This window comes from Enhydra lutris, unplaced genomic scaffold, assembly GCF_002288905.1.
Source record: "Enhydra lutris kenyoni isolate GAN:26980312 unplaced genomic scaffold, ASM228890v2 scaffoldscaffold9, whole genome shotgun sequence".
In the NCBI taxonomy this organism is placed as follows: Eukaryota; Metazoa; Chordata; class Mammalia; order Carnivora; family Mustelidae; genus Enhydra; species Enhydra lutris.
The window spans coordinates 18,023,971-18,037,045 of NW_019154093.1; the positions used below are offsets into that span (position 1 = coordinate 18,023,971).

The 13,075-nt window shown below is 35.5% G+C and overlaps 1 protein-coding gene across 1 annotated transcript in view; it reads right to left on the reverse strand.

The window, feature by feature from the left end:
• The window catches only part of LOC111143213 (spermatogenesis associated 6), a 142,007-nt gene that overhangs the window by 71,459 nt on the left and 57,473 nt on the right, over nucleotides 1–13,075 (reverse strand). The window contains exons 6-8 of the mRNA XM_022496779.1: nucleotides 11,510–11,590; nucleotides 6,768–7,061; nucleotides 3,667–3,754 (exon numbers count right to left, since the gene is read on the reverse strand). Of these exons, the coding sequence (XP_022352487.1) occupies nucleotides 3,667–3,754; nucleotides 6,768–7,061; nucleotides 11,510–11,590 (463 nt within the window). The remainder of the gene's footprint in view (nucleotides 1–3,666; nucleotides 3,755–6,767; nucleotides 7,062–11,509; nucleotides 11,591–13,075) is intronic.

Here is a 13,075-nt window from a genome sequence, read left to right on the forward strand (position 1 = left end):
ATTGGACAGCTATGTATAGAAGAATGAAACTCAACCATTCTCTTACATCATACACAAAGATAAACTCGAAATGGATAAAAGACCTCAACGTGAGGCAGGAATCCATCAGAATCCTAGAGGAGAACATAGGCAGTAATCTCTTTGACGTCAGCCACAGCAACTTCTTTCAAGATATGTCTCCAAAGGCAAAGGAAACAAAAGCAAAAATGAACTTTTGGGACTTCATCAAGATCAAAACCTTCTGTACAGCAAAGGAAACAGTCAACGAAACAAAGAGGCAACCCACGGAATGGGAGAAGAGATTCACAAATGACACTATAGACAAAGGGCTGCCATCCAAGGTCTATGAAGAACTGCTCAAACTCAACACACACAAGACAGATAATCATGTCAAAAAATGGGCAGAAGACATGAACAGACATTTCTCCCAAAAGACATACAAATGGCTAATAGACACATGAAAAAATGTTCATCATCACTAGCCATCAGGGAGATTCAAATCAAAACCACATTGAGATACCACTTTATACCAGTTAGAATAGTCAAAATTAACAAGAGAGTAAACAACAAGTGTTGGAGAGGATGTGGAGAAAGGGGAACCCTCCTACAATGTTGGTAGGAATGCAAGTTGGGGCAGCCACTTTGGAGAACAGTGTGGAGATTCCTCAAGAAATTAAAAATAGAGCTATCCTATGACCCTGCAATTGCACTATTGGGTATTTACCCCAAAGACACAGATGTAGTGAAAAGAAGGAGCATCTGTACCCCAATGTTCATAGCAGCAATGGCCACAGTCGCCAAACTGTGGAAAGAACCAAGATTCCCTTCAACAGATGAATGGATAAAGAAGATATGGTCCATGTATACAATGGAGTATTATGCCTCCATCAGAAAATACCCAACTTTTGTATCAACATGTACAGGACTGTAAGAGGTTATGCTGAGTGAAATATGTCAAGCAGAGAGTGTCAATTGTCATATGGTTTCACTTACTTGTGGAGCATAAGGAATAACATGGAGGACATTGGGAGATAGAGAGGAGAAGTGAGTTGGGGGAAATTGGAGGGGGAGACGAACCGTGAGAGACTATTGGACTCTGAGAAACAAACCGAGGGTTTGGAGGGAAGGTGGGTGGTAGGTTGGGTGAGGCTGGTGGTGGGTATTAGGGAGGGCATATACTGCATGGAGCACTGGGTGTGGTACATAAACAATGAATTCTGGAACACAGAAAAGAAATCAAATCAAATCAAATGAAAAAGAAAAAAAACCCAAATGCTGGCATTGTCTGAAAAAATGTTACAGGTTTATTGTTAATTGTTATAAAGTTAAACTGCTGAAATGTGTTCACTGAAAAAAAAAAAACAACTAAAGAGACATGTTAACTGAAGCCCATACATGATATGGAATTTCTTTTGCTATAAAGATATTATGATGACAAGGAGCAAAATCTGAGTTAAGTTTATAGATTCGTTATTATTATCATATCATTGTCAATTGTCTGCTTTTTATAATTATATCACATAATATCTGCATTATTCTCCTCATGCTGCCATAACAAAATAACATATAGACTCGGGGGGCTTATACAACGGTTCTGGAGGTTAGAGGTCTGAAATCCAGGTGCCAATGCAGTCAGGTTCTGGGAATAGCTCTAGTTCTGGCTTGAAGATGACTACCTTCTGCTTGTGTCCTCATGAGACAGAGAGAGAAAGCAAGATCTCTGGTTTTTCTTCTTATAAGGGCCCTGATGCTATCATGAAAGCTCCACCTTCCGAAACTTACCTAAACCTATTTATCTTCCAAAGGCCCAGTTTCCAAATACTACCACATTTCAGGTTAGAGCTTCAACATAAAAATTTTGGAGGGACACAATTCCGTCCATAGCAATGTCCTTGTCAAAAAACCAAACCAAAACAAAACAAAAAAAAACTTTATATAGACACAGAGATGGAGGCAGGGTTGTGGTGGGGAGGAGACAGAGAGGAAGAGGGAAAAGCAAATATAGTATTTGTGGATTCTGAAAGGTATATAGGGATTCTTTACACTGTTTCAAGTTTTCTTTAAGTCTGAAATTATGTCTAAATAAAAAGTTAAAAAAAAAAAAGCAGACCTCACTATTAACCTCTCTGATTGTACCTCTACATAGGTAGCTGACTATGGCAATCAAAAGTTACTAGAAACTCTAACAGTTCTGCTGGCAAGTACCTAATAATTATCAAGAGAAATCAGATGCTTCAGTGCATTCCAAAAACATCTTCCAAAGGAATATCTATATTGAAGTTATTTTTTATTTTCTTGTTCTTAAACCTTTTTTTCCACATCCATACATTTCTTCCAAAAGGGGAAACAGAGTATAACATCCATTCCTAATTTCATATAATCTGCTATGGTGGTTATTAAAGACTTATTGACTACCACATCTATCTCCCTGCTAATGCTAAAACAGCAAAATAAATGAGCACAAACTCTGCATGTTCTCAGAGAAAAATGTTTCATTTCCCCATTTAAGAAAAAAGATTCTACACTACAGTTTAGAAACGAAGAGAGATGGGAGCTCACGACATCTTATGATCATGTTTTTTTCACTGTCTCTCTTCCTTCTTCTATGCCTTTATCAATGTGTAGTGAATTAACTTAAAGGCTGCTCAGGAAGGCTTGCTGAACTGACCAACCAATGATTCTAGATATTAACACTCAAATATCCCTAATCACATAATACTATTTCATCTTCTTCATAAAAGTCATATTCAGATTGAATTTAAGAAATAACTTCCCTAACCTTTAGAACCAGGGCCTATGATAAAAAAAAAGATTCCTATAAACTAAATTTAAAGGACATTATCTTTTCAGAAATGTAAGCATTATTATAATGACAGTAGATATTAAGGCCTGTGTGCTAAGGCATTTTACACAGTCATATATACCATGTTATCTTCATTCTGTAATACACTGATTATCAAAGTTGTTAAAATGATTTGTTCAAAAATGCCCAATTTATGAGTAAGTGACAGAGCAAGTATTTAAATATATGTGTAAATGTATGTCCTAAACCCATAACCTTGAACTCTTCTTTACTACGGTGTTTCCCAAAGCCTTTTCCACAAACTAAGGAGTATATGTTAAGGTAGGAACATGGTTCCATAGTCAAATAAACTTAGAAATTGTTGTGCAAAGCAAAATCAGGTCTTTCTTTTCCTTCACTAAGAGGTTATCAGTCTTTAATATGTAATTTGAGGGACGCCTGGGTGGCTCAGTTGGTTAAGCAGCTGCCTTCGGCTCAGGTCATGATCCCAGCGTCCTGGGATCGAGTCCCACATCCGGCTCCTTGCTCAGCGGGGAGCCAGCTTCTCCCTCTGCCTCTGCCTACCACTCTGTCTGCCTGTGCTCATGCTCTTTCTCTCTCTCTCTAACAAATAAATAAATAAAATCTTTTAAAAAAAATATGTAATTTGAATCTCAAAGAGGGAGGTAAGTTTATAGCAGCACAGAAATTCTATTATTTTTAGACAGTACCTATCTGGGTGTCCCACAAGTTGTAAAAAGTAGCACTATGCCTTATTATCCAAAAACACAGCAAAGAATCTATTTCTGTTCATTGATGCAAGTGAAAGGCTTGACTGTAGCCAAGGCAACTAAAGCAATGAAGAGAGACAACCTTTAACTTACCGTTGTGCATCCTGGACCATCCATCTCTTTCACAGTCTCTGCCAGAAGATCCAAATAAAGCATCAGCCCTGGGACTTGGGGGGTCGACCTAGAAGAAGAAGGATTGAAAGTCAAAAAGAACCTAAATGCTCTTACAGTCTCATGGCACCAGAAAATCAACTCAAGCACATAGACTGTGGTCATCAGGTTAACAGGATAGTGCCTGTGTGATTCAGGCATGTTCTGAGGACAGAGCTTAGTTGAGTATTTTGCTGTTCATGTTTATTTTTTTATTTTATTTTTTTAAAGATTTTATTTATTTATTTGACAGACAGAGAACACAAGTAGGCAGAGAGACAGGCAGAGAGAGAGGGGGAAGCAGGCTCCCTGCTGAGCAGAGAGCCCGATATGGGGTTTGATCCCAGGACCCTGAGATCATGACCTGAACCGAAGGCAGAGGCTTAACCCACTGAGCCACCCCTTAAAGGACACTATTAAGAGGGTGAAAAGCAAACCATTTAATAAAAATATATATTTGCAAATAATTATCTATAAGGCATTAATATCCAGAATATATAAAGAAGCTTCTACAACCTTGAAAAAAACTTCTCAAAAGTGGGCAAAGAACTTACATACATATTTCTCCAAAAGATATACAAATGACCAATAAGCACAAGAAAAATTTTCAGTATCACTAATCATTAGGGAACTACAAATCAAAATCATAGTGAGAGATACTACTTTATGATGTGAATGTACATACTGCGACTGAACTATACACTAAAATGGCTAAAATGGTAAATTTTTTTTTATATAAGATTTTATTTATTTATTTGACAGAGATCACCAGTAGGCAGAGAGGCAGGCAGAGAGAGACGGGGAAGCAGGCTTCCCACTGAGCAGAGAGCCGGATGTGGGAAGTAGGCTTCCCACAGAGCCAGATGTGGGGCTTGATCCCAGGACCCTGAGATCATGACCTGAGCTGAAGGCAGAGGCTTTAACCCACTGAGCCACCCAGGTGCCCCTAAAATGGTAAATTTTATATTGTGTATATTTTACCACAATTTTAAAAAATTAAATTTCAAAAAAGGAAAGTGAAAAGATCATAGAATGAGAAAAAAATATTTACAAACCATACTTGATAAGGATTTAGAATCCTAAATATTTAAAGCAAACTTGCAACTAAATATCAAAAAGACAAAAAAAAAATTAAAAGTGGACAAAGAACTTGAATAGACATTTCTCCAGAGAAAATATAAAAATGGCTAACAGCACATAAAAAGATGTTTGACATCATTACTTATTAGGGAAATGCAAATCAAAACCATAATGAGAAAAAAAAAAGCCACAATGAGAAACCAATCCACACCCCCTAGGATGGCTATAATAAAAAGAAAACAGAAAGAATAGTAAGTGTTAGTGAGAATGTAGGTAAAGTGAAACCCTCTTACATGGCTGGAGAGAAGGTAAAATGGGACAGGCATTGTGGAAAACAGTTTGACAATTCCTCAACAAGTTAAAAACAGACACACCACATGGCCCAGCAATTCCACTCTTAGGTATTAACTTAGGCATGAAAACAGGTACTCAAGTGGAAACTTGTGTATGAATGTTCATGGAAGGACTATTCATATAACCAAAAGACGAAAACAGCCCAATGTCCACCAACAGATGAATGAATAAACAAAATGTGGTATATATCCATACAATGAAATATTATTCAACCATAAAAAGAGTACTCATACAGGTTATAAAATGAATGAAACTCGAAAACACTGTGCTAAATGAAAAATGCCAGATAGAAAAGTCTACATATTGTATAATTCCACTTAGATGAAAAGGCAGAATAGGAAAATCCATATGGGAAGCAAATTAATGGTTGCCAGGGGCTGAAGAAAGGGAGAAATGGTGAGTAAATGCTTAATGAGTGCAGGGTTCCTGTTTAGGATGATTGAAAAAGTTCGGGAACTAGACTGCAGCGACAGTTACACAACTTGTACTTACTGCCACTGAAATTATACACTTTAAAATGGCTGAAGTGGTACATTTCATGTTATATTTTACTGCAAATAGAAAAAAAAAGTTCCTATTCTGTATCAAGGAAAAAGTAAGTAATTCTGTTTAACTTTTCTGGGATAGTTGTGCCAGTTTGTTTGGGAGCATGATAGTTTTCTTTTTTCTTTTTCTTTTTTTTTTTTTTAAGATTTTGTTTATTTGACAGAGAGAGAGATCACAAGTAGAGAGAGAGAGAGAGGAGGAAGCAGGCTCCCTGCCTAGCAGAGAGCCTGATGTGGGGCTCACAACCCCAAAAGTTGTTTTACTTCTGTAGGCACTTAAATCTTAACATTCATTATTGTTATTATATGTAATTTTATTAAATTACAAGCTTTTGTTAAAGAAATGCTTTTAGGATAAAAATTCTTTACAAAAATTCAAGAAACTATGAGAATTCTAAGGAAGTCCCTTATTAAACATTCTGAAATGTTACAGACCCTTAAGATCACCCAAAGTCTACTTGACTATCACATGAACACAAGCTCTAAGCTTAAGCCATATCAAAAGCAGTCTTCTGTTTGGGAAGATCAGAACTATGCTACCCTAAGTTACTCTCTTCACTTTCAAAGGCCTTCCCAACCTCATCAAATAATGATTTGCTTCAAAGATCCATTATATAAGGTTTATCCAAGGGACATAATATCAAAGAAAACTTAACTCTCCATTATAATTTTTAAAAAGGCTAGAAAAGGGGAGTCTTCCTTTTCATAAAGAAAAGTTGGTCCTCTTTTAAAACCCTACTCTGCCATTTTAGTACTAATGTCAATTACATCTAAGTTCAATTTGTAGAGTTATTACACTGTCCAGTGTAGAGGAAGAAAGGAAATGAATACTTATAGGAGTTAACATGGTATTCATAATGGAACTTGATCTCTGTCGGGTTTAAAGATTGACAAAAGAATGTTCTTTTACTCTAAGTTAATTTTCCGTTTTAGATTGCTAGGCTAACAGTTCAGGAAAGAAAATTATGAATAGAAGCCAGATTTTGAAAGAAGTTTCAGAATAACATTTTAGTGAAAGAACAGATTAGATCGGTTTCAAATGGAAATGTTTAAGAGAACACATACATGTCTAATCACAAATGGAGGTTTATCTGTTTCTTTTTTGAATTCATAGGGTCCCAGATTTAAATGGGCCAGCCGCCGCCTGGTGTCTTCAGATAGCTCACACATGCGTCTTTTTGTGTAGGGAGATGGAGAGTGTGATTTTGAAGAAATGGTAGGCTGTTCGTAGTTTTTTGCATTTATGCAATATTTATTTCTCTCAGGTGACTTGGATTTTTTCTTTTGTGATCTTGATGTTCTGGTTTGCAGTCTGCCGTGTGATTTTTCAACTGGAGCCGTATGGTAAATAAATTTATCCTAAACATTAAAAATAAAAATTAATTTGGGCAGAAGATATATGTAGGGATATTTGTATATCTATAAATTACACATAGAAAAAAACTTTAAAAATTAAAGGCACATACAATCTATCAAACCCAACTAGATTAGTCTTTCTTATCTATGCTAAGTAACTCTTTGTCTAGTAGTTAATAAAGTCCATGGTATTCTTAAGTCTAACAAATACATATTTAACCACTTGAAAAATCTAAGAAACAAGGTCAGAAAAATTAGTTTTCAGTGTACTAAAAAATTAACAAAAACATTGGTTTATCATTTGTAATTAAGTATGCAAGTAATTGGTTATATAATTTAAGAGGTTTTTTGTTTGTTTTTTTAAGAGAGTGTGTGTGTGTGTGAATGTTGGGGGAGGGAAGTGGGAGATGGATGGAATCTTAAGCAGACTCCATGCTGAGCATGGAACTCAATGTGGGTCTCAATCTCACACACCTGAGATCATAATCCCAGAAGAAATCAAGAGTCGGAGGCTTAATTGACTGAGCCACCTGGTGCCCCAAGAGGGCTCTCTTTAGTAATGTCACAAACAGACATGGCTAATTCATTGCTTATGAAATCTTTACGGAGACAACTATTAAAGTAAGTTTCATTTATACTGCTATGATTAAAAACATATATACAATGTGAACATCTGAAAAACAGCTTTATACATATTTTCATGAAATATATTATTTGGATTATATAAGGTGATTAGGATTTTAAGATCTCTTCCAAACTAAAACTTTACAATTCAATGACCAATAGTCATATCATCTTAATTCTGGTTCCATATTTTTATAAAAGTAAAAAGACATAAAAGACACATTTAAACTTTAATGACTAGTACTCTACTAGTAAAACTGGTTAGCAGTCTAAAATTTTTAAAAAGCAAATGTTACATTTCTAAATTTTTTTTTGCGTTATTAGGATTAACATTTTATTTAGTCTCTGCCTTATGGGTGCCTTAAAATTTGGATTACAAGTAAATAATATAAGACCTCTTGATTCATTATCTAGAATTATAATATTTCTAATATTAGAGAAAATGGAAAGGTGAGAAACTTTGTTTCCTAACTTTAATCATTTTAAAAACCCATCCCTCCTAACTCCTTCTTTATTTTCTCAACCCCTCCTTCCCTACTCACTAAGGGTATCTATTCTAAGTAAATATTAAAACATAAATGTGATATAGAAGGGAAGAGAGTCAAACATTTTTTAAAAGAAGATAAACAGGAAAAATATATATTTTCCTAACTGGAAAATAAGTCCATGAATTTCATACAAACCTGCAGCATCAGATTTTTTCCTCATCTCTCCTCTACAGCTGTTGATATGCTCCCGGTCCTTCTCCCACCTTGCTCAATGACTTCAACAAGTAATTCAGAATTTCCTACCTTATCATACTTCATCTATCTCTATGACATCACACTGAGGCACAGAAGCAGGAATGTTAGCACACATAAGGACTTCTGAAGTGTAATAAATGTTCAAGCAGTGAATCTTTCCAAGACCTTGGACTTGGACTTCTATTTCTCAGCTTTCATTGCTTTTTTCCACCTCATCTTAGATTTCATCATTTTGCAGACCCATTGCATTTGAAACTTTGAAAATCCCTTGCTGACCAAAACTACTTTTCCTCATTCTACTTCTTTTATTTTCACTGAATCTGCTACCGGCAGACCTCTTTTTCCCCAGACCTTCATGTATTTTTAGTATCTCTTACCTCCAGACCCAGATAAACCCAATAGCACCCACTTCAGCAATGCTGTGAAGTTCCTCCTTACCTACCTCTTATTATGCCAAACCTAAAATAACTAACCCCATCTTCTTCCTTCATTACAATCTTTGAATGTTGAATACTATAGAGGAAGTTCTAAACTGTGGCATATGTAGTACAGATACATGTTGTCTAACTCAACCAGATCCTTAATGTATCCTGTTACTGCCCAGGAAAACTTAAAATAGTGGCTGTTATATGCTGTTAACAAGATGGCTCCCTTTGGCCAACAGGATAATAGCTTGGGATACATAGAGAGACTTGAAAAGTGCTATTGTCTTTTAATCCTTTTTTTGAAAACCTCCCTGCTTCCATATGAATGAGCCAAAATTAGCCTACTAGATGATGAAAATCTTGTAGCCACCATCCCAGCTAAAATCAAGCAAATTATGAGAAATGTAAAGTCCCTCCCAGACCAAAAACTCAGCCAACTACCAGATACGAATGAAGCCATCCTAGATCATTCAGCCCTGGCCTCGTCATTTCAGACCAAAAGAATCACCCAACCAATCCACAGAACTGTGAAAAATGGTTTTAAGCAACTAAGTTAGTGTCACTTTTTACACAGCAAAAACTACCTGATGCAGCACACAAATTAATACAACTACTATTGATATTGAACTAATAAATACTAAATTCTACCTTTAGTAGGTAAAAAGAATAAGTAGAAAACTAGTTTAATTAAAACTAGTTGAATTTCAGAAAATCACAAAAATATAATTTTTCAATCCATTCAACTGGTGACAGTTGAAAATAATATGCCCAAAGGAATAAAGTTTATAAGTATTTGCAAACTTAAATATTTTTATAGCTTCTTTTACTCATTCTTCTCCTAAAAACCAAAATGGCTTGTCTCATTCTTATTTTTGAAACTGAAAATGCTGCTTTGTAGTCACTAAAATTTTAATTGTAACTAATACTCACTTTTTAAAAAGCAGATTTATCACATTCTTAAATAAGGTCAAATAAGATTAAAATTCTGGCTGTTAACATTTAAAATTTTAATGTGCAAGTATATACTTTGTTGTGCCTACCAGATAATGTTTTCTATCTTGTATTTTAACTATTGTCTTCTCTCCTAATTATCATTTTAAAAGAAATCTTAGTAACAGCCATCAAATTCATTAATTATATGTTATGTGCCAGACACATCACCTATTCTCTAATTTAATCTTTACGGCAGTCTTGTGAGGAAATTGAACCCAGATCCATCTGATTCTGAGGCATATTTGCTTAAACACTGTCTGATGCTAAGACCTATCCTATTTTCTTACATCTGTTCAGTAAAGAACAAATGACAAATACTGAAATAGCAAGTTAAATAAAGAAACGAGTCTTCCCAAAAGTTTACAGAGGAAAATGTTAGTTCCTAAGTCTAATGAGACTACTGATGAGGGCACAATTTTACATTTACAAAAGACTTTCCACCAAGCTGTACACTTAGGATGTCCTTTTCTGTGCATATGCCATAGTTCATACAAAAAAAAAAAAAAAAAAAAAGACTTTTCCATCCACTCACTAGAAGGACATCCCCAAGGAGGAGAAAAAAATTTTATCTGAGTTCAGGTAAAATATTATTAACAATTTACAAATATACACAGTGCATAACTCAAAACAGGTCAGTAACATCTTTGCATTTGGCAAGCATAGTTTGTTAGATCTCTAACAGCTGCATTTCAGTTTGCATTTCAAAGATAATTAACTATAGCCAAACTGGCACACTGTGTATCTTGCTAAACAAAATAAGAATGATCCCCTTGATAATTTTATATAATTGCGCTTTACCTTTCTTAGCTTACATCACTGTTACCGTCCTTGACAAATGTACTCTGAAACTGAGAATGCAGTAAATTAATACTGCACTCTTTCCATCATAGGTCCAGTCCTGTCTTGTTTGGGTCCTCTGGGCTTTATATGTTAGTGGCTCTTCATCACAGCCTAGTCATTGTTACCTAATCATAATGCAACTGCATATGAGTGAAGCCTAGACATTACTAGCTAACCAATGGACAAGGCAGTAAGATGATCCTGGTGACTCAGTGAAAAAGTTAGACAAGAATGAAATATTAGGTCCAGATATCTCAGTTTACTAAAGGCAGTTTTTACAAACAGAGAAGGTACTTAGGTTGGACTGTCCAAGCTTCCCTTGGTCTGATTGCACCAGTATGGCCATCAAACTGAGCAAGAGTCATATAAGAATTAGAGACACTCAAGAAACCATACTCACTAAACACCAATATCCCTGCATGAGAAACTCTGGTCATATTTGCTAAAAGGTATCCTTTGAACTTTCTGCAGCCACCTTAACTTCTATAAGATTTATAGAAGCCTCAGATCTAGTTCTCCATGGGACTTTTTGATCTCAACACCTTTCTGGCAGGCTGGTTAAAAAAAAAAAAAAGGCCCATGGAGTTACAAAATAATAACAATAACATCATGGCGCCTTCTATCATGTATACCAAACTCTGCCCTCTCACATGTAAGATGCAACCAAATTGCTAAATACCTCTGATAGTTGTTTTGCTTAAACTAAAGAATGACCCCCAAAAGTGAAAAGAGTTACAGCCAAAATACAAGAATAATTCTTGCCCAATGCCCATAAATATGAACAAATAAGTTAAACCATTAAATACTTTAAATAAATGAGTTCAACCTGAGTGCGGCACTTCCTTGAACTTATCAGACATTCAGTAATCACTGAGGTTGTAGAAAATTCCAGCTTTGGAGCAATTCCCTGAGGGGAAAAAGGGTAGTATTACATATTTCAATTTTTAAAAAAATAGAATTATTAGTGATAAAATTATGACCTGAAGTAACAGATACCTGTCAAGATTTAGCTGCTTCATTTGTTAGTTTGACCTTCTTATTAAAGATAAAGACAATACAGTGATGCTATATTTTGGCAAGAAACCATTTCATTGCTGATGATTCCCGTAGAAGTGATTATATTACCTTTATATAAAAATTACTATATTTTTTCATTGTCAAGTACTTCCCTGTCAAATTATTCTAAGATTTTAAACTATGATAAAATATCAAAGTCATAAATATATAAGAACACTTAGTGGATTTGAGTTCTTTTTACTTTTACAAATTAAGACATACTTAACTATATACTCAAGAAATACTTTGGATAGTCTCCTCATGTTAAAAAAAATTACAGCTTCTAGGTATGCAGTTCATGAAAACAGAGGAGAAAGACGTCTCTACCAATAGCTCCAACATTTTTTTCCATAATGTATAGGTTACACTCAGATTTATGAATGAACCTGGCTTCTGTTTCTCACAACCTTTCAAACATCAGCTTGAACACTGTTTTAAAATAAGTGGAGACAAATAGTAAAATTCAAAGGAAGAGTCACGAAGCACCTGCCTAGATATTTGGAAACATACCAATTGTATATTCACCAAAGCGTTAAAAGATACTGTGTAGGCCCAGTGCAACTTTATTCTAACATAGCTGAAGTCAGATATTTGTCTTTTACAGACCCAGCCTCTGACATACTAACTTGAGAGTTTCAAACACTGTATTACAGAAAAGGTAAATATATGTATTGCCTAAGAATTAACTAAATGATGGTTTTTCTGCAAACATAACTTTTACTAATGAAGTCCATAATGCCCACTTGTTAGTTATCCTGTTGCCTCACAGGATATTACTTAGCAGTTTAAAACAAGAGTAAACACTTATCTCAGATAGTTTCTATGGTTTGGGAATCTGGCAGAGGCTGAACGGGGTGGTTCTGGCTTGAAATCTCTCATGAGATTATGGTCAAGATGATGTTTGGCCTGCTGTCATCTGCAGGTTTGCCTGGGGCAGGAAGATCTGCTTCCTAAGGCTTGTTCAGATAGCTCTTGGCTGGAGGCCTCAGTTCTTTTCTAGCGTTTAGCAAGAGGACTCAGCTCCTCTATCCCACAAACCTCTTCTCAAGTGACCTCATGCCATGGCAACTAGTTCTCCCAAAGCAAAGCAAGGAGGAAGCCATAACTGTTTAATGACCTAGTCTCCTAAATCTAACACTGTCACATCTATCACATCCTATTTATTAGAGTCCTGAAGTATAGGCCACACTCAAGGACAAAGGAGTTAGACTTCCTTTTCAGCAGAGGAGTACCAAAAATTTTGTGGACATATTTTAAAACCACCATGGTTCACCCTCTGACCACATGTTACTTATATTCCCTTCATGTGTCAACCAAACTCATGCTCTACCAAGAA